At 50.6% G+C, this 21,967-nt stretch overlaps 1 protein-coding gene across 4 annotated transcripts in view; it reads left to right on the top strand.

Annotated features, from left to right (window-relative positions):
• The window catches only part of DENND2A (DENN domain containing 2A), a 96,630-nt gene extending 95,690 nt beyond the window's left edge, over positions 1-940 (top strand). For all 4 annotated transcript variants that reach the window (XM_035021231.1, XM_035021232.1, XM_035021235.1 and 1 more), the window contains one exon: positions 607-940. In XM_035021231.1, the coding sequence (XP_034877122.1) occupies positions 607-638 (32 nt within the window). In that variant the 3' untranslated portion in view covers positions 639-940. The remainder of the gene's footprint in view (positions 1-606) is intronic.
• Positions 941-21,967: the final 21,027 nt, after the last annotated feature.

Here is a 21,967-nt window from a genome sequence, read left to right as displayed (position 1 = left end):
GGGAACCGAAGAAGGGTGTCTGGTAGTGAAGACCTGGAGCAGCCTCCAAATTAGTGGAAATGTAAGAATTACAAGGTCGTTGGGGCGCCAGGCTGGCTCGGTCCATGGAACGCGCCACTCTCGATCTCAGGGGTTGTGAGTTCAAGCCCCATGTTAGGTATAGAGATTACTTAAAAAAATAAGTAAAAATTAAAAGACAAAAACCAAAAGAATTAGAAGGACCTTGGTTTACTCGAGGGTGATGAGGCGCCCAGCAGGAGCTGCAAGTGGGCCACACTGTGCCTTCCTTCCGCAGGACGGCTGGTTTCCTGGGGAGGCCCTCCTACCCGCCCGTGCTGCCGGGGGTTTTCTCCTCCTGTGGCTCCTCAAGGACATGTTACATTCGGTGCTCCCTGTGTCAGCGTGTCAGGAGCAAACACTCCTGACACACTTCCTTTCAAAACTCCCCACATCTGAGGAAGGTCCCTTTGCGTTGGGGAGCTTGCGTGAGGAGAGGCTCCAGAGGTGGCCTGGGAGGCCACAATCATCCCCACCACGTCCGGGATGAAAAGGGCACGATTTCACTTTTGTCTGCCTGGTGACATGTTCTCCTTTTCTTTTTTTTAGGCAATAAAATGAAGTTTCTCCACAAGAAATAACCTCCAGCTCAGCCTCAAGGGACAACTTCCTCCTGGTTACAACCACATTTTTTACAGAAACAGCCCTGGTGGCCTTTCTGGAACGCTGGGTCCTGGTTGTGCGGGGTAAAGGCCGGGATGGTTTCAGGCTGCCGCAGGGCCTCCCCAGGACCCAGGGCCCGGCAGGGGCTGCTCCCGCAGAACAGCCCTGGAAAGGGGACCTGCGACCAGGCATGGCAGCAACTTCCAGATGGATTGTTTGGGTTGTTGGGTTTGGGATTTTTTCTATTTTTTACTCTTAGGTATTAAAAGAAAGAAAAGTGTTTGGGTTTTCTTTTTATTATGCCAGGGCTAAGAAAACTCTCTCGTGCCCTATGCCATGGTGCCCTGGTTCATCCTGCCTGGCGGCTGCGCTCTGACCCCCAGAAGAGAGGAGGAAGGGGAGGGCAGGAGCGGTGACCAGGGACCGGAAAACAAGGCGCCCCTCTGGGTGGAGCTGGGGACAGATGCAGGTGTTAGGGGAGGAGGGCAGTGGCGGTCCTAGGGCACTCGTGCTCACAGGTGACAGGTGTCCTCTTGGGGAATGGACTGGCCTGTGTGTGGAATGTGCTTGCCTGGGGCATGAAGGAAGGAGCGCGAGCACCGCAGACATTTGGCTTCCTGGGCTGAGCTGCACGTCCAGGCCGGCCGGGGACGCCACCTGGTGGCCGAGGCCGTTGGTCGTGCTCCCCACTCCTCTGGGCCCAAATGGACCCGACACTTCCCGATGGCCTTTTTTCTCTTCGAAGCCATAGAACCATCCACTGCCCGAGCAGTCCATGACTTTCAGAGGGACACAGAAAAAGAGATCTCCTCATGGGATCTGTTAATAAAATATTCTTGGGGTCCTTAAAACATGTAATCCACAGCTTTGACCCTACTTCCATTTATATTGTAGGGAATGTTTCCCATCTCATTGTAGGGACCCAGATCAGCATATGTGGAGGGGCTTGTGGTGTTGATGTTTACAAGAGGGGTCATCAGAACTTCGGGGCTAGCTTCATCAGACTCATGCGCCAGCTAGGCGGCTTGCCTTCTCGGGACCAGAAGCAGAGCGGTGGGGGTAAAGCCTGCACCCCAAGTCCTGTCCTGCGAAGGTCACAGTGAGGATGCAGGAAGAGAAGGCAGGCAGCGCAGGCAAGTTCTGAAGCAGGCCTCAGGGCCACCAGTGGGCCGACCCGCTGCTTGCACATCGCACGAGCAGACCCCCTCTGGATGGCAGCAGCGGTCCGACAAAAACACACAAAAGGGATGTGCTCTGACCTTGGCAGTGGCCCAAGGATCTGTGCCACTTGGCAGAGATTCTCACCTTCAGGGAGTGGGGAGCAAGGGGTCTAATAAGGAAGAAAAAAAAAGAAGAACGAGGAAAATGAAGCGGTTGATCTCTGTCATTCTACATTAGAGGTTCTTAACTGGAGTCATGGATGACGCCCTTCCGCCCACAAGTTACAGCCAAGACTTGGTGTGTCCATTTGTGTTTTAAGAGAGGATCCACGGTTTGTATCAGATTCTCAAGGGGGTCCAAGGTTGGAACCAGGCTATGCATCACAATTAGCCTGGGTAGGTACGTGTGGTTGGGGTTGAGCGGGGGAGACGGAAGGGGAATCTCTGAGTGGTGGGGTCTCAGGAATTTGTACCTTACAAGCTCCTCAGAGTAGTTAATGTTATGAATACCAGTATTCTGCCCAGAGATGATCACTTTTAATATTTTGGAATATACCTTCTTTTCTAACTTATTTCATATTGTTTACTTAACACCTCCAAGTGAATAAATATACATCTTTGTCAACATTTCTAATGACTGTGTAACATTCTGTTTTATAAATGTATTAGAAATCAGTTTACCAATCTTCTACTCCTATGCATGCAAGCTATTTCCAGGTTTGTTTGGTTTTTTTAGATTTGTTTATTTATTTATTAGAGAGAGAGCATGAGAGGGGGAAGGGTCAGAGGGAGAAGCAGACTCTCCGCCGAGCAGGGAGCCCGATGTGGGACTCGATCCCAGGACTCCAGGATCATGACCTGAGCCGAAGGCAGTCGCTTAACCAACTGAGCCACCCAGGCGCCCCAAGCTAGTTCCAGTTTTTAATATCATAAAGAGCATTGAGAAAAGCATCTTTGTATAAATGCCTTATTTTCATTTTTGCTTGAAGTACAATATACATACAGAAGAGTTCTCAGATCATGAGTATACAGCGTCACAGACTTTTGCAAATGACCACATCCGTGTAAGCAGCACTCAAGTCAAAAAGAAACCATCATCAGACCCTGGAGAGCCCTCCGACCCACCTTCCCAGCATTCCTCCCATCCGGCCCTGGCCTTGCTTACGTTTAAACTAAATCAACTGAAAAGTTGTCAACAACTTGCAAAGTGGTAAATTAGGCTGGGCAGGGTCAGAGGCAAGAGAGAGAAAGCAGAGTTGTAATCTGAGCTCACAGTTTAGGGCAGATTCTGGATGGATAACACGGTTTGGGTTCAGAAACGAAGTGTGGCTCTAAGGCCTGGGTGGGCTGGACCAGATCACCGCCACCCAGCCTCTGTGTCTTGCTGCACATGGAGCATCTATCCAAGAACCCAGTCCTCTAATGCCAATAAAAGGCATACATTTTCCATGAGAATGTGTATGTGTATGTGTTTAGAAGCCCAGGGTTTCAGTTCGCGGTGAATCACAGGACCCGTTTCCCCCAGGCAGTGCTGGAGAATCCTGCCGCCTCCTTGACCCTGGGCCCTTTCCTTCCTACCCACCCTGTCTTTTTCCCCCTTTTTCGTATATTGGGGTGAAGTTCACAGAACATACAATCAATCATTTTAAAGTGAACAATTCAGTGGCATTTAGTATACTCACAACATTAGCAACAACCAAAAGACATTTCCATCACCCCAAAAGAAAACCCTGTACGCATTAAGCAGTTACTCCCAGCCCCTCCTCACCCCCAGCCCCTGGCAACCACCACTCTTCTTGCCATCTCTATGGGTTTCTCTCTTCTGGGTATTTTATACAAGTGGGATCACAATATGTCACCTTTTGTGTCTGGTTGTTTTCACCGAGTATAATGTTTTCGAGGGGCATCCACGCCGTAGCACCTAACAGTACTTCATTCCTGCTTATGGCCGAATGATATGCAGGGTATGGTTGGACCACATTTCGTTTACTCATTCTTCCATCAATGGACACTCGGTTTATTTCCACCTTTTGACCATTGGGAACAGTCCTGCTGCAAACATGCGCACGTGTATTTATTTACGTACCTGTTTTCAGTTTCTTTGAGTAGATGTACCTAGGAGTGGAATTGCTGGATCCTAGAGAAATGTCTACATTTCAATTTGGGGGGACCATCCGACTGATTTCCACAGTGGTTGCACCATTTTTCATTCCCACCCACAACGTCTGAGGGCACCCCACCTTTCGGTGCTCCCTTCCCTTCTTCAGACCGGTTCCAGCTTGCTCAGCGATATCCATCACCTTCCGGCCACACTTCTCAGAGAGGACCCCATGCTTCTCAGGGGTGATTGGCACCTCCTGCGTCAGTTTGGTGGGATACTAGTTTGAAATGCAGATTCCTCGGATCCACCTTAATCTACCTGGAGCTAAAGCCCTAGAACCTTTCATTGGCCAGGAGTTGCCCCAATGTCTTCCTTCACACATTTACAGGACTCTGTCTTAGGTGACTCACCTCCTCAGGTGACTGATCTCCCTTGTAAGCAAATTCTCCCTTATGTTTCACTGATGGAGAGTAATCTCAGGGCCAGGTTTTGGAAATGAGACCTCTGCCTGTATGTCCTGTGTTCAGCATTGCCTAAGAGCCCCTAAAATGCTCTGCAAAATAAAAACAAATGAAATGGGTATACGCTTACACGGGGCCACCCACACTCATCTGAGATACCAAACCTGGTGGATTCGGTTTTTTAAAAAAGGTCCCATTACTCAAGTTACCTTGCGCAGGCTTGAAAGCTAACCCAAGGCAGTACGTGCTAGGCCCCCAAAAGTCCCGAGGAGGGATTGCTGTGGGGATGAGCTCAGAGGAGCGCAGGGTGGGTGAGAGCAGGGGCGGGGGAGGGGGCTCAGACTTCACCATGTGAGCTGAGCTCAGAGCCGGACTTGGGTGGCCAGGCGGGGCTGAAACAGGCGGAGGAGGAAAGGGAGATTCTGGCCTGAGCAGAGGTGAATAAGAAGAGCCAGGGGCAGGTGAGAGGGGTCACTGGGCTGCGCTCACCTGTGAAGGCCAATTAACTTCACACCCCGGCTTATCGGGTGACCACACCTCGCCCTCACCCAGCTCTTGGGTGGGGCGTAGCTGCCAACCTCTGACTCCTTTCTGGTCACAATTGACAGAGGCTGGTGCCAGCTTCCGCGACAACGGGCCAAAAAGGCACAACAGCCTCACCTTTGGTTCAACCCGGGGCTCCTCAGCTGCCCCTCTTGCCCTCCTCTGCCTGCTACCATCGCCCGCCCCACCCCAACCGTCTTGCTAAGAGCACCCAGTCCAGTCCTGCGCCCAAACCTCACCACCGGTTGTTAATTCCCTCACCCGCATGGGCAGAATGTGGGCTGAGCTGTCTTTCGGGCAGAGGACTCCAGATTCCCGGGGACTCACGCATCACTCTCTCAGGCAGGTGCGAAAGGGCTGATCCAGTGGGCGGAGCCGGGTGGCAGCTCCGGGAGGCCTGGCCGCCGACCTGACCCCCAGACCTGGAGTTTGGCCTGGGGCCCAGGTTGCTCTTCCGCCCTCACTGTGCTGGTTTATCCGGCCCGGGGGAGCCCTGAGCCGGAGCTGGCACAGCGGACTGTGCCCAAGCGGGCGGGGGGGAGGGGGGGTCAGCCACTAGGGTGACTCAGGGGCAGGTGGGTCAGGGCCCTTCCCAGCAGCGTGGGTCCACCGGCCGCAGGTCCTCGGTTCCGGGGCCCCTCCCTCCGGCCTAGCCAAGCCCCTGCTGAGTCAGGACATGGTGCTGCGGAGCAGAGGGAAGCTGAAAGCCTGCAGGGATGGGGCATCCGCCTGCCGGGGGAGCCAGTGGGGTTCGGGCTACACCAAGCCCGACTGTCACCATCCTGCACTTCTAGCTGCGACAAAACACTGCGCTTAAAAAACAAAAACCAGGGGCACCTGTGGCTCAGTCGTTAAGCGTCTGCCTTCGGCTCAGGTCGTGGTCCCAGGGTCCTGGGATCGAGCCCCGCATCGGGGTCCCTGCTCGGCGGGAAGCCTGCTTCTCCCTCTGCCCCTCCCCCTCCCCTTGCTCGTGCTCCCTGTCCCCTCTCTCTTTCTCAAATAAATAAATAAAATCTTTTAAAAAAATAACAAATAAAAACAAAAACCAGGTGATCGCTGTACAACATGAATATACTTAATGCCGCTGAGCTGTATAGTTTAAAAACGGTGAAAATGATACATTTTACGTTGTGTACCTGTTAAACCCCCTCCGAGACACACACACACAAACCCACAGCAATAATGTTGCAGGGCATTTATATTCTGGGGCAATTATTTTCACTCTGGCCGTTTATCATCCACACATACATTTCTATGAGATAAATGCCAACTTCCTCTACGCAATTGCCTCCAACTGAAGCGGGAGAGCGAGGTTCTTGTCTCAGGGAGAATGAACCTCGCAGTAAAGCGACAGAAGTTTATTGAGTGAAGATACAGAAAAAGCTCTCAAGAGTGAGAGGGGTCCCGACAGGGTTGCCAGCGTCGGTCTTTTATAGAAAGCTAACCAGGGAGCTTAAATCCTTTTAGCATCTCTATTGACATCACCATTGAGCAAGGACTAGTGATAACACCCTCAATGGCTTACTTCCTTCGTAGGGTCTGGTTATTCTTTGTTGCTCACAGGTGATTATCATAAAAAAAGGCACCCTCCCCTCGCCTAGAGATGGGGGCGGCAGGGGGTGCCGCTGTCCTGAATGTTCTCCTTGACTTGCCATCCCCTCCCTGACTGGACCTGCCTACTACCCACAGGTTCCCTGCGGCCCAAACCCTCCACCATCTGAGGCAACACAGCGTGCCCTGCCCCCCCCAAAACGCGCACCCCCACGGGGGGGTACACACCCCCCCACACGTGCACTGGTGACCTTCAGGGGAACATCGAAACCTCTCCACTTTAAGCAGCATGTAGAAAAAGAACCGAGGGTCCCCAAACCCCTGCCCCTCTACCCCAGGGGTGGCCCATGGGGCCACCCACAGCAGGTAAAAAGAGGCAAGATCCCTGTGCGGTGATGAGAATATTCTGGGATGAGCGAGCGCTGATGGTCGTGACCACACTAGAAACCACCGAGCTGTGCACCTCGAAAGGGTGAACTTTAGGGTGTGTGAGTTCTATTTCGACGAGTCGAGACCCGTCTCTGGGGGTCCAGGGGGAGGGAAACTGGGCGTCTGGGATGAGCCCAGCTTGTAGCTGCCCGGGTCACGGGACCACAGCCCCTGCAGAAGGAAGCAGCCGCTGCCAGGCCAGCGTGAGGACAGTGGACGCCCCGCCGTAGGGTTGAGGCTACTGCACGGCAACCCCGGAGACTAAGAGCGCCCACAAACGCGCACTGCACTTCGCTCACGATTGGTAAACACCGTGCTCCTTACAGAAGCCTGTGTTCTCTGCACCGGCTGATGGCATCCTCCCCTGCGACCCTCCGCTCCCCACCCGTGAGATTGCTGCACGTTCTGGACACACAGGCGTCTCCCTGATTAGTCCTCTTCCCAGGGACACATCCAGGGGCCGCATCAAACATCTCCCTGAATCTTGGCATTGCTTCCGGCCCCTGAACCCCGGGAACAGCTCAAACGTTCTGTCCGGGGCCATACCCGCCCTTCCTTTGCAGGCTCCCCACGTCCCCAGCCCCCCACCGACCCCACACTGGGCCGTGATTGCCAGTGTCATACCAGTGGACCGTGGACAATGCCCTCGACAGAGGAGACCGGGGTGGCAGATCAGCCTCCTTCTTCGGAAAGAGGCCCGAGAAGGCAGGAGCGTTTTTGTCACACTTGTTCCCGCACTAAGTGCTCTGTATCTGGGGAAGGACATTTTGGGTGTTTGCACCATTTTGAAAAGGCAAGACCAGGACCCAAGGCATGAGAGAGGCTCTCTACTATCCTTGAAGACCTGCAGATCCAAGGGAAGGAAGGACAAGGTACTTAAGGAAGGAACTTGGCCTTTCTTTTCTTTCTTTCTTTTTTTAAGGCTGAAAGAACAGTGATTTGCTCTGAAGCGGCTTCAGAGAGTCCCTGAATGAATGGGCGCCTGGGTGGCTCAGTCAGTTGAGCATCCGACTCTTGGTTTCAGCTCCCATCGTAATCTCAGGGTCGTGGAATCGAGTCCCGTGTCGGGGCTGCTTGTCCCTCTCCCTCTGCCCTTCGCCCTGCTCTCTATCTCTGAGATAAATAAAATCTTTTTCTTTTTTTTAAGATTTTATTTATTTATTTGACAGAGAGAGACACAACGAGAGAGGGAACACAAGCAGGGGGAGCGGGAGAGGGAGAAGCAGGCTTCCCGCGGAGCAGGGAGCCCGATGCGGGGCTTGATCCCAGGACCCCGGGATCATGACCTGAGCCGAAGGCAGACGCCCAACGACTGAGCCACCCAGGCGCCCCTGAGATAAATAAAATCTTAAAAAAAAAAAAAAAAGTATCCCTGAATCACACTGTTATCTGGTGCTGGTGGTTTTCCATATGGAGAAAGAAGAAAAGTGGCCCCCCACCTTTGCCCATGCATACAAATTAATTCCAGGTATCCACCAAAGTGTGCCAAGTATTAATCCCAGATTCTGGAAACTGTGGGTTTGAATTCTGGCTTGCCCTCACTAGCTGTGGGACTCGGAGTGACTTACCGAACGTCTCTCTCAATTTCCTCATCTAGAAGATTGAAATAATAAATGGGGCTTTTATGAGGTTTAAATTAGTTAACATTTTTAAGGTTTGGAACGTGGTAAGCACCATCTAACAGCTTGTTAAAACAAACCAAAATGTAAAAAGCTAGATCTAACATTTCAGAAGCCAATACGGGAGAAAGTCTTCCTGACCTCAAGGTGGGTGAGTTCCCTGACAAGACATAGAGCAGGCAAAGTATAAAGCAAAACACTGGGACGCCTGGGTGGCTCAGTTGGTTAAGCGACTGCCTTCGGCCCAGGTCATGATCCCAGGGTCCTGGGATCGAGTCCCACATCGGGCTCCCTGCTCTGCGGGAAGCCTGCTTCTCCCTCTCCCACTCCCCCTGCTTGTGCTCTCTCTGTCACTCTCTGTTTAAATAAATAAATAAAATCTTTAAATAAATAAAAATAAAGCAAAACACTGATAAATCTGAATATAGTAAAAATAAGGACTTCACATGGGAGAAGAGCAGAGAGGAGTCTTGGAACACTGCTATGATGGAGCGCTAACATGATGAGCCTCACCACCCGCGTGTAGAATGAAACATACTGCAGCATTCTCTTTCTACACGCATCCAACAAAACAACACAAAAGAAAATTAATCTATGGTGATAAAATTCAGGAGGAGGGGCTCCGGCTGACTCTGTCGGTAGAACCTGTGACTCTTGGTCTCGAGGTCGTGAGTTCAAACCCCACATTGGGCTTAGAGCTTACTTTAAAAAATAAAGACTTTATCTGTTGATTCTCGATTGCCTTCAGCTCAAAGTATCTTTGGCATATTTTCGGGTGGCATATACTGATCCCCTTCAGTTTAGACTGGGCACGTTGGTTCTACACCCTTTTGTTTGCTCATACACCCACATCAAAAAGAGCAAAAAAAACGTCATCCTCATCCCTGTGTGTTGTGTGCCAAGCCCAGCAAATCGGTATCTCACCGGCAAACTGAGAATGTCCTGGCCCCACTGAGGGGAGGGACAATTTATTTCAGCCACCTCTCCAGATTCCCACTTTCTTCCCATGGCGGGGGGTGGGGGGCAGGGGGATCCAGCATCAACAGGGCAATGAAGTATGGGGGTGAGTGGGGTCTGCAGCCTCATGGCCCAGCTCTGCCTCCAAGTTACTGTGGAACTTGGGACACGTGTCCTCACCTCCTGCCCTTCTGTTTCCCCACCTGTAACATAGGAGAAGAGGTCCCTCCTGAACCCAGACTCAACTGACTCTGGGAGCACCTGCCGCCACCCCCGGGAAGGGTGGCCTCGAAGCCTGCTCAGAGCGGGATCCCAGAGCCTTCCGCTGATGGTGCCATGGGGCAGATGGGAGAGGGAAGGAGGAGCTGGTGCGCTTGGCAGGACAGGTGGTGGATGAAGAGGGAGGCGACAAAGAGGGAGCTCTGGCCCCCTGTCTCCCAGGCGGCTAACAGCTGAGCTGATCTTAAAGTCAGGATGCGCCTCAGCTGGTCTTAACAGCTATTTCTAGCTCGTGCACCTCCTTATTTGGTAGCCAACTGCACCGTTCTCTCTCCCAGGGATGTCTGCCTTCCTGAGGGGCACACCAGGCCCCTCGGGGGGCTCCGGGTCTCGCAGGGCTTCACAGAGAACGGGCACTCAACCACGTGCGCGGTATGTATTCCAAATGCTCCTAAATCCATTCATGTTAAAACATTTTTGGGGACGCCTGGCTGCCTCAGTTGGTGGAGCATGCGACTCTTTTTTTTTTTTAAGATTTTATTTATTTATTTGACAGAGAGAGACACAGCGAGAGAGGGAACACAAGCAGGGGGAGTGGGAGAGGGAGAAGCAGGCTTCCCGCTGAGCAGGGAGCCCGATGCGGGACTCGATCCCAGGACCCCGGGATCATGACCTGAGCCGAAGGCAGATGCTTAACCGACTGAGCCACCCAGGTGCCCCACATGTGACTCTTGATCTCCGGGCTGTTAAGTTCGAGCCCCACGTTGGGTGTAGAGATTACTTAAAGATAAAATCTTTTTAAAATTTTGTTTTAATTGTGTTAAAGTGTATATAAACATAAAATTTACCATCGTAACCATTTCTAAGTGTAGGGTTAGCAGTGTTAAGTATATTCACTTTATTGTGCACCCATCACTGCCATCCATCTTGAGAACTTTTTCCCCACCCCCAACTGTAACTGCGGACCCATTAAATAAGACTCCCCCTGCTCCCTTACCACCACCACCACCCCGACGAACTCTATTCTACTTCCTGCCTCTACGAATTTGACTAGTCTAGGTACCTCACGTAAGTGGAGTCATGCAGTATCTGCCCTTAGCATAACGTCCTTAAGGTTCATCCAGGTTGGAGCCTGGAATTCCATTCCATTTTAAGCCTAAACAATATTCATTCCAGTATATGTATATGCACCTTTTGTTTATCCATTTACCTGTCAATGGGCATTGGGGTCACACCATGCATTTTTACCTTTCAAATGCAGTGTTGGAACAGAATCCCCACTGATGGTCTAGTGGAATCAACCAGCTTTCTACTTAAAGCCTGTAGCTTCTCATTGATTTAGGGGAGGATCTGGCGACCAAGAAAGACAATTTTGCAACAAATTGCATTTCTTGGGGGTCCTGGGCTCGCGAGATGATTGTCTCTGAAAGCACTACCAGATGATGCAGCGTTTGGGAGAGGCGATGTGGGTTGTGGCCAGAGGATCGGCTGCAGGGGCAGTGGATGGAGGCAGAGCAGGTGCAGGGGCTGAAGCCATGGTATCTGGGGCACAGAAAGAAAGAAGGGAAGGAAGGGAGGAATGCAGAAAGGAAGGGAGGGAGGGCGAGAGAGAAAGCAGGTCATTGAGGATGAGGGTGTGGGACACCAGGGGTCAAAGTGGTCCCTGTGGATTTTAAGACACCCAGTATTATGATCTGGCTTGGAGTAGAGAGACTGCAGGGCAGGGCGGGTGCCCAGGTCCCAGGTGAATGGTCAGAACCTGTTTACTTGACTCAGTCAATAGGGTAGATGTGTTTTTTGGAACAACCTGTGTGTGGAAACCTTGCCTGCCCTTGGAAACACCCCAGTTAGAAGGGCTGGGAACAACGGCAAAGTTGGCAGCTTGAGGACTCAGAGCCACGTTTCTTCCACTGCTAGAATGTGATCTGACCAGCCCGGCCAGGCGCCTGCCCAAAATCTTGCAGGGCTTCCCATGACTGGCAGGACCAAATCCAAGTGTGCCCTGCCCCCTCCCGCCACGCGCAGAGGGCCGCAGGCTGCCCTTTCCTGCATAGGACTTCATGCTCCAGCAGCGAACGCAGAGCTGCTCCCAGCCTCCCTCCCACACCATCCTGTCCGTCAGCTTCGTGCAATCTGCACCTAGGGCACATGCGCTAGCTCAGCTCACTTAATATTCAACTCATGTTGCACCTTCCCTGCTACCCTCGCTCCTAATCAGGTCCAACTTACAGGCTGCTTCTCTGAGCTCTGATAGCACCTTGCGGCATTTGCACATTCCCCAATAAAAGGCTTTGTTTTGGGGTCCTCTTCGCCTCTTCCGGTCTCAGCTCCCCCAAGACAAGTGCTATTTCTTTTCATCTTTGTATCCCCCCGTCCACTCATTCATTTACTCATTAGACGTGTATTTCTTGAACTACAATGATGTGCCAAATACTATTCTAGTTTGAACGAACGCATGTCTTGACGTTGGTCCTTCCTGACACTTGTTCATTTATTCATTCATTCGACACAGATTGAGTGTGGTAGACATTGGAGGTACAACGGTAAACAAATATAGACATGGTCCCTGATCTCAAGAGCTTCTGGGGGGTAAGAAAGACACTCATATAATCATGCACAAGCAAACAAAATGTTGCCATCATGCAGGGCGTTAAGACGGATGGGGAACTGGAGTCGGAGAGTAGATCAAAGGGGGTTGGACTTGGTTAGGAGTCTAGAGAACGCTTCCCCAAGAAAGTGGCACTTGTCGGAGATCTGAAAGTTGAGGAGAGCAGGAAACAGCATTCTAGTAAGAGGGAATAGCGTGTGCAAAGCCTTGAATCATGTATTGGTTAGAAATGCTTTGGGCTCCAAGAAACACAAAGTCGGACAGCAGGTGGCTTAAACCAATGGAGTTTCTTTTTTCACACAAGGAGAAGTATGGAGGTGGTGGCTGTTGGCGCTGGCCCAGCTGCTGCACACTGTCCTTAAGGAGCCAGCCTCTCTCTGCTTGCCGTCTTTCATGCATTAGGGCTTGGTCTCAGGCTTGTCCTCTCATCAGCCCAGCTCCAGAGATTGAGATGGTTTTCAAAGGCAGGAAGCAGGAGGACCAAATGGGAGCTCTCCGCCTACCCATGAAATCCAGGGGACCTTTCCCAGAAGCCTCCGGCAGCCGGCTCTCCCAGCTCATTGGCCAGAGCTGACCCCACGCCTATCTTCTGCTACGAGGGATGCTGAGAAACCAGTATGCATTTGGCTCCTGTAGTGGGAATGGGCAAAGGAGAGAAGGTTGGAAATGGCTTGGAATGGCCACTTGGTGGGAGAGATTAAAGCGAGTTCTAGAAACCGAGCCAATGGAGCTTTGTAGAGACCGGGACCTGGAGAGGTGAGTAGGGGTCGTGTTGGTTGTCAGGGCTGCCATCGCGAAACACTCCAGACGAGGTAACGTCACGGAAACGTATCGTCTCCCAGCTCCAGAGGCAGAAGCCAACGGTTGGTTTCTTCAGAGGCCTCTCTCCTTGGCTTGCGGACTGTCTTTTCTCTGTGTCTTCACAAATGCTGTCCTCTGTGCACGTCTGTGACCTAAACTCCTCTTCTCATAAGGGGACCGGTCACTGGATTAGGGGCCACCCCAGTGACCTCACTTAACCTTAATTACCTCCTTAAAGGCTCTATCTCCAAATACAGTCACATTCTGAGGTAGTGAGGGTTAGGGCTGCAACATAAGAATTGGAGAGAGGGGTACAGTCCAGTCTATAAAAGGGCCCAACTTCATAAGGCTCTATAGGTCGTGTTAATAGTGAAAATTTTTATTCTAAAAGTTACTAGAAACTATAAATAGTTTTAAGCAAGAGAACAACATATGCATCTTTATTTTTATTTATTTAATAAAAATTTTATTTTTACGTCATCTCTACACCCAGCTTGGGGCTCGAACTCATGACCCCGAGATCCAGAGCTGCACACTTCACCGACTGAGCCAGCCAGGCACCCCATGACATAAGCGTCTTTAGATTTAGAAGATCACTGCCTGCAATGTTGGGCATGGAATGGAAAGGACCAGAGTGGATGCCCACAGACCACTTATGAGGCCACTGAAATAGGCCAGCAAGTAGCAACAGTGCCTTGGCTTAGGGTAGTGGTGGTGACGGTGAGGGAAGTGGGCACATCGGAGGAGGATTTCAGCGGTGAAAAGACCAGGACTTGGCCCAGGGTTGCTGTGGAGAGAGAGAGAGAGAGAGAGAGAGAGAGGGGAAGGCATAGTCAGGCAGCCTCTGGGCCTTGCAGGTGGTGCCTGAATGGGGAATTGGAGCTCTGGGAGCTGGGCCAGTGCTGTGAGAGGGAGCAGGGGGCTGTGGGCACCGGGCTGAGGTGGGGTAGGCGAGGTGAAGGCTCCCCTACAGGCCGAGGGGCCGGGGGCCTGCTACTGCTCTTTGGGGTGGGGGGCAGCTTTGGCAGCTCAGATCCCTGTCCTACTAGCACATAGAAATGCAAGCACTCTCTGCCCAGCTCTCTTATCCAAGAGCATTGGTTTCATCCATCAGTTACATGTGCATTTTCAGTTTGGGGACAACAGGCACAAGATGCTGGGAGATACACCTTGATAACGGGGGACCCACTCAGAAGACCAGAGTTGATATCATGATTATTTTAAGCTGAAGACATTTGAGATTCAAAAGATGAAGAAAAAAAAGCCCTTTCAGTGCTTTGCTTACTGACTAAAAGCAACAACTTCTGGAAAGTGAGGCTATTGTAAGTCCCCTTTATGGCCCTTAAGAGGACAGAAAGAGGGCGCCTGGGTGGCTCAGTTGGTTAAGCGACTGCCTTCGGCTCAGGTCATGATCCTGGAGTCCCTGGATCGAGTCCCGCATCGGGCTCCCTGCTCGGCGGGGAGTCTGCTTCTCCCTCTGACCCTCCCCCCTCTCATGTGCTCTCTCTCTCAGTCTCTCTCTCTCAAATAAATAAATAAAATCTTAAAAAAAAAAAAAAAGAGGACAGAAAGACCATGCATAACTGTGTATACAAACATTATCACAAACTTTTTTTTTATCTCTCATCTGTTCTAGAAACCCATTTGTCTTTCCTAATGAAGCCTACTGGTTTTTCCCATAGTAGCCTTTTCTCCCCTCTCCTGTTTCCTTACTAAGTTAGATATATAAGCCTTTAACTTTTAACCATTTAAGAGCCAGCTACTTTTTTAAAAAGTTTATTTATTTATTTATTTATTTTAAGATTTTATTTATTTATTTATTAGAGGGCGAGCGAGAGAGAAACAGCATGAGAGAGGAGAGGGTCAGAGGGAGAAGCAGGCTCCCCGCTGAGCTGGGAGCCCGATGTGGGACTCTATCCCAGGACCCTGGGATCATGACCTGAGCCGAAGGCAGTCGCTTAACCAACTGAGCCACCCAGGCGCCCAAAAAAGTTTATTTATTTATAGTAATCTCTACACCCAAACTGGGGCTCGAACTTACAACCCCAAGACCAAGAGTCCTATGCTCTTCCAACTGAGCCAGCCAGGTGCCCCAGGAGCCAGCTACTTCTTTTGATGACTCCCCTTATGCTTATGAAATAAACTCTTTTCTCCTATTAATGGCTTTTGTCAATTTAATTCACAAGCCCCAGTTACTGAACATAACAGGATAGAGGCAAAGTTTTTTCTTCCTCTGTAATAACTACCAAATCCAGAAGGCATTGCTGTAATCCTTCAGATCAAAGCTCCCTGATAAGTATGAAGCCAGGAGCAGAAGCAGACAGAAAGCTGAATAGATACTCTGCATCTGTGACTACCCAAGGGTGAAAAAAGGGGGGGAGGGGTCTCTGTTGCCTTGTAGAGAGCAAGATGGAGTCACTCAAGTTGAGCAGTGACTCTTGCCAAGCAATGACATAATGAATCGGGAAGGCAGCCAAGGGCAATGAACTGAGAATAGATATTGCTAGAACCAGAACATACTGGTGGCATCCAGAACTGATAACCAGCAAGAGAGCCTGGAAGAGGGCGCCTGGGTGGCTCAGTCATTAAGCGTCTGCCTTCGGCTCAGGTCATGATCCCGGGGTCCTGGGATCGAGTCCCACATCGGGCTCCCTGCTCGGCGGGAAGCCTGCTTCTCTCTCTCCCACTCCCCCTGCTTGGGTTCCTGCTCTCGCTATCTCTCTCTCTGTCAAATAAATAAATAAAATCTTAAAAAAAAAAAAAAAAAGAGAGCCTGGAAGAGCTGAGAACTGATAACCACTATAACCAGAAGAGGTCCGCAAGGCTAAATGATACGGTTTTAGAATATAGGTGAGGTGGGCGCCTGGGTGGCTCAGTTGGTTAAGCGACTGCCTTCGGCTCAGGCCATGATCCTGGAGTCCCGGGATCGAGTCCCACGTCGGGCTCCCTGCTCAGCGGGAAGGCTGCCTCTCTCTCTGACCCTCCCCCCTCTCATGCTCTCTATCTCATTCTCTCTCTCAAATAAATAAATAAAATCTTTAAAGAAATATATATATAGGTGAGGTTCGGTGGGGCTCATGAGGTCCAGAGCCAACGACCGAGAAAGAATTCTTGAGACATCTCTGGTGGAAAATGGTGGTTTATTAAAGCACAGGGACAGGACCTGTGGGCCAAAAGAGCTACTGCCCCAGGTTTGTGAGGGGTGGCTGATTATATTCTTGGGAGTTGGGGAGGTAAGGAAAAGGGAGGTTTCGAAAGCATATTTGTATGGTAAAGAAGACTCAGGATACGGAAGCCTTGGCATTGTCAAGTTAGGGTTGTCTTTCCTTCCAGTAAGGCAGGCATTAACAGTAAGATATTTGGGAGCTTCCTGGAGGAACATTACACTCTGCTCACTTGAAGTATCTCTCAAAGAAAGGGCTGCAGATTACAAGGACATTTAATTGTATCTACATTCCTTTCTGGAAGCTAGGCCATTGATAGAAATTCTTTGTTCTTGTAAATTGCTACGACTTTTGTAAATCGAGGGAGACTCAGCTCTATAAATTAACTATTTGTGTTTCCTTTCGGGCAGCCTGGAGTGCCTGAGGCATGTCACACATATCCCATGGGGGGGCGGGTTGTGGGGAGTCGGCTTCTGCCCGTCCTCAGCTAGCCTTCTGCTCCCTCCGCATAAAGACTGAACAAACTCCTTTAAAAAGCGGGGATTTCTGCAGCAAAGTGCCTGACTCTGCAGATGCTGACCCTTCCGCATCTGACCTCATTAAAAACAGGGCCACCGAAGGCCCTGTGATCCCTAAACATCATAGTGATCTTGCACTGCTTGACCCTAAGAAGCTCACCTGGGCCAGACAGAGTCCTCATCTCAGCTGCTTACTCACGGCTGACTTCGAGTTTGGGAGAGAGCATGGAGTGGGGGCAGAGGGAGAGGGAGAAGGAGGCTCCCTGCTGAGCAGGGAGCCCGATGTGGGACTCGATCCCAGGACCCTGAGATCATGACCCGAGCCGAAGGCAGATGCTTAACCGACTGAGCCACCCAGGCTCCCCTCAACCATCTCCATTTTTTTTTTTTTAAGATTTTTTATTTTTTATTAGCGAGAGAGTGAGAGAGAGAGAGTACAAGCAGGGGGAGCGGCAGACAGAAGGAGAGGGAGGAGCAGACCCCCCACCCAGCAGGGAGCCCAATGCGGGCCTCGATCCCAGGACCCCAGGATCATGACCTGAGCCGAAGGCAGACGCTTAACGACTGAGCCACTCAGGCGCCCTCAACCACCTCCATTTTGACCTCAGTTTGTGCTTTCTTACTGATTAAGTTCTTCTTTCCAACTTATCTTTTGACTCAGGCAAAAGACCCTGCAGGCAAAGCATCCCCTGCTGAGAACCGAAACTGCCCCCTCCAGTGATAAGAACTGCCCGGAGCCAGCAAGACCCCACCCATGATTGACCCCAAGACTGGGATCAACCTGACCTGTACGGCCCACCTGCTGGGATCCACTCATCTTTGTCCCGCATTTTCCTTCCTTAAACCTGGAAGTAGTTTTAGCACTTGGAGACAGCCTTTTGAGACCCTAGTCTACTGTCTTCCCAGTGTGGACCTCGCTGAAACAAAATCCTTTCTTGTTTCACCACCGCCCGTCTCTCTGCCTTTGGATTTTGGCCGAACCTGGTCTGTTTGCGCCCCCACCCCCCCCCAGCCAGGTGCTTTGGCACCCCTGCGCCCTGGAACTATGCTGTGAGCTGGGGTGTCGGGAGGAGTGTGCTCCCCAGGGCACCAGCTCCCACCATCTCTCCCCAGGGCTCTCGAGCCAGCCTGCCTGTCTCTGCCCACGCTCTCGGTCCCTGGGCTCCAGCCACACTGGCACGAGCCGTTCCTGGGTCACATCAGCCAAGGCCCCAACGCTCAGCTTCCACACCTGCCGATCCCTCTGTCCTGTCCACGATCCCCTTGGACCTTTACATGCCTTCTTCTTTCTTTCTTTCTTTTTTAAAGATTTTATTTATTTATTTGAGAGAAAGAGAGAATGAGAGACAGAGAGCATGAGAGGGAGGAGGGTCAGAGGGAGAAGCAGACTCCCCGCCGAGCAGGGAGCCCGATGCGGGACTCGATCCTGGGACTCCAGGATCCTGACCTGAGCCGAAGGCAGTCGCTTAACCAACTGAGCCACCCAGGTGCCCCATGCCTTCTTCTTTCTAATCCTTTAGGACTCTGTGCAATTATGTTAGCAAAGACTTCCCGGAGGCACCTGAGTGATCGTATGAGTGAATGCATTCCCTGACGCCATCATCCCCTAACTGCGGCGCCTTTAGGCTGAAGCTGGAAGAGGCTTTTTCTTAAAAAGACAAAATCTGGTATCTTAACCAAAGAAGACTGGTTAATTCTCAAACTCATTCTCGGCTTCTAGTTCTCAGTCGGGACTCCAGAATTCTCTGAAATGGAACATTTCCAAGGCCGATTAGGCTGCCCACTGGGTCTCAGGGATTCCAGCAGAGTTTCATTTGCAACTTCTAACCACTTCCCCGCCCCCCTCCCCCAACCCTCCCCCACCCTCCACCAAAGCAAGAAAGCAAAGGTTAAAGCAGACAAGATTTTTTTCTAACTCTAAAGTCTCTGTATTTTAAAAGGCTACTCTGAGCCCTTTTGTAGAATCTAGTTTAGCTTTTTCCTACCCACAGGTGGCCCTGCTCTTTTTTGAGATTATCAATCGTTTTCAGCTCCTACAAGTAGCAGAGGCAAGAATGGAAGTTGGAAACCTAGTAGCATGTTTTGCCCCTCCCTAAGAGAATGCCCTCAAGCACCAAACTCCAGGTTAGAAGTGAAGGAGCTGGACCAGCCAGCAGTTTAAAGAGGAGGTGCTGAGTTATCCCTAAATTTTCCTTATTCTTATCCTAAAACCTTCGTTCCCGTTCCGTCAAAGTGATGTGGGGAACAAAGGCAGAGGAAATGTAGATAAAATTAAATGTCCTTATAACCTGCTGCGCATTGACAAGTACTTGAGGCGGGCAGACTGTAACATTCCTCCGGGAAACTCCCAATTGTCTTAATGTTAATGCTTTGCTAGAGGGAAAAACAACCTTAGCTTGACAATTAGCAGGCCTCCAGGATCTGAGAGGTCTTCTTTAGCATATGAAAGTCCTTCTGGAAACTTCCCTCCATCTTTGCCTCCACCCAACTCCACAGTATATAATCAGTTGCTCTTCCGCATCCCGGAGCCACAATCTTTCCTGCCCGCGAGTCTCCTTGTCCCTCTGCTTTGGTAAGACCACGTTTTTTGGTACTGAACCCACCTCAAGAATTTTCTTGGCCGTCGGCCCCGAACCCCACCACGACAAACAACATCAAAAGCAGGAGGGAAACCTTGGAGGTCAGGTAAGGCTCCACAAATTAAATTTCCCTCATCCATGCCCATGTTCTTCATTGATTATCTATCCACTTGTTTACTTACACAAATACTTTGGTCCCCTAATCTGAGTCAGGCATTGACCTAAAATGCTGAGGAGAAAGACCTCCAAGCATTGTGTTCAGATGGGGGTAGGAAGGTCCTTCCCAAAGTGTTTGATGTTAAAAATAAAAATAACAGGATTTGAAAGTTAGACACTCAGATTCTAAAGTTCATACGTAAAAGAACATCCCTGAAAAAGAAAAGGGGCACCTAGCACCTCAGTTGAAGCATGCAACTCTTGATCGCCGGGTTGTGAGTTCGAGCCTCAAGCTGGGTGTAAAGATGATTTTTACAAATAAAAACTTGGGAAAGGTAACATTTCAGTGTAGAAATGTTACACCCCCCCCCCCCGCCTTGGGTTGGCAAATAGCCAAAAATTTGGTTGGTTGTGGGATTGGTGAGGTTGTTTTGCAAACAGGTGTTCGAATGCATTGCTGATGGGACTATAAATGGGAACAGCCTGTATGGGGGACGTTTTCATAAAATCTGTTAACATGGTAAATGTCCATACTCTTTTAAGAAATCCAGTTCTAGTTTATCCTGCAGACCTAATCCCCCATATACAAGATATCATCCTACATAAAACATGACTAATTGAATGAAACCCTGTTACTGAAAACACCAGTTGTTCCTAACGGGGACCGGTCATATAAATGACCCAGCAGAGAACTATGCGAGTATAAAGAATGAAGATTCCCTTTAGGTTCTGATATGGAAAGAGCTTTAAATACATTGTTTGTTAGATGGGGGGGTGGGGGCCAGGTGTTTAACCTGCCACTAGTCTCCAAGAGGAGGAAAAAGTACAGACATTCATTTGAGTGTGCATAAGATATCTCCGGAAGGATATACAAATAATGAAAAGCAGTAGTTGCTATTTGGTATGAGATGGGTGGCCGGGAGAAAGGAACGGTGGCGGCGGGGAGAGAATTTTTGTGAGCTCATTGTTAGGTGAGTCAGAAACGACCAGGTTGAGTGGCCACACAAAGAAAATTCTTACTTTCGGCAAATGAGATCATGGGGAATGGCCTCCAGATACGTGACACCCTGAGAGGGTGAATAGATTCCTTCAGGGTTAGGATAAATATTTAGATGGGGGAGGCTGGTCATCGTAGGAAGAGGCGGGCGTGAGGGTTGCACATTTAAGGGAACTTGGCCTATACATACTTGGTGTGTGTTTTTTTTTTTAAGATTTTATTTATTTATTTGAAACAGAATGAGAGAGCACATGAGAGGGGGGAGGGTCAGAGGGAGAAGCAGACCCCCTGCCGAGCAGGGAGCCCGATGCGGGACTCGATCCCGGGACTCCAGGATCATGCCCTGAGCCGAAAACAGTCGCTTAACCAACTGACCCACCCAGGCGCCCTTGGTGTGTTCTGTAAGTGGTTGAGGCTCCTCTCTGAGCAGAGATCTTAGTAGTATAATGAGGTCACTCCAAGGTCCATCTGCGCAGGCACGAGGGAGGTTTCCGCTCAGGCTGGGTGGTCTGGGCCCGCAGGAGATTTGGCCCGGGCCGGCCCATCACCTGGGGATGGTTTTAGGTTTCATTTGCCTGCATTAAGGGGAAAGCCGGGAAGAAGAGCTTAGGGAAAATGTAAGACAAAGGTTAGTGAGTTCAAGCAGGCTGGCAGTAAAGGCCAGGTCTTGGGGCCTACGTGGTGACGTTTTCACTCCATACCTATTCAAAGAAAATAACGTTCTAACTGCAATGGCATTTGGGAAAGCATGGCAAGGCCAACTTAATAAGTTGACTATGAAAACTTAAAACAAGAAGGGGAGCCATCCCGGTGGGTATAGGAACGGGGTGGCGGCTTACAGAGCGGGGCAAGATTGGGCTCTACTTCAGCTTGGGCAAGTTGGAATATACAGCCAAGGAGCAAAGCGGGGGTGGGGTGGGGGATTCAGTGGATGGAAAATGAAGGAAAAAACGGGGTAAGGGGGCACTTCGGCTAAACCGACCTAACAGGACTCTTGAAGGCAAACCAGGGTGATCAGACCTCACCTAGTAGGCAGGGGGCAGGGGTGACCAAGCACCTGCCTCTGGGGGTCCCAGACAGACTGGGTTCGGCCACTCACTGCTGCCAAAACCCAAAGGCAAAGGAGACTGTGATGGTGAAACAAACGGATTTACTTCAGTGAGGCTCAGACGGGGAAGACAGCAGATTGACAACCTCAGTCAGGCTGAGTCCTGGAAATACTGGGAGTTTTTTTTTAAATAGGCCGTACATCCAATGTGGGGCTTAAACCCAACCCTAAGATTACGAGTCTTACGGTCTATCCACTGAGCCAGCCAGATGCCCCATTTCCAGATTTATATAAAAAATGCAGGACAAAGGTGGGTGGGTACCTGCAGGTGGGCAGTAAAGGTCAGGTTGATCATCTTGGAGTCAATCATGTGGGGTCTCACCGGCTGAGGGCAGT

This window comes from Mirounga leonina, unplaced genomic scaffold, assembly GCF_011800145.1.
Source record: "Mirounga leonina isolate KUSES-001 unplaced genomic scaffold, KU_Mleo_1.0 Mir_174, whole genome shotgun sequence".
In the NCBI taxonomy this organism is placed as follows: Eukaryota; Metazoa; Chordata; class Mammalia; order Carnivora; family Phocidae; genus Mirounga; species Mirounga leonina.
This window is presented reverse-complemented; position numbering and strand designations above follow the sequence as displayed.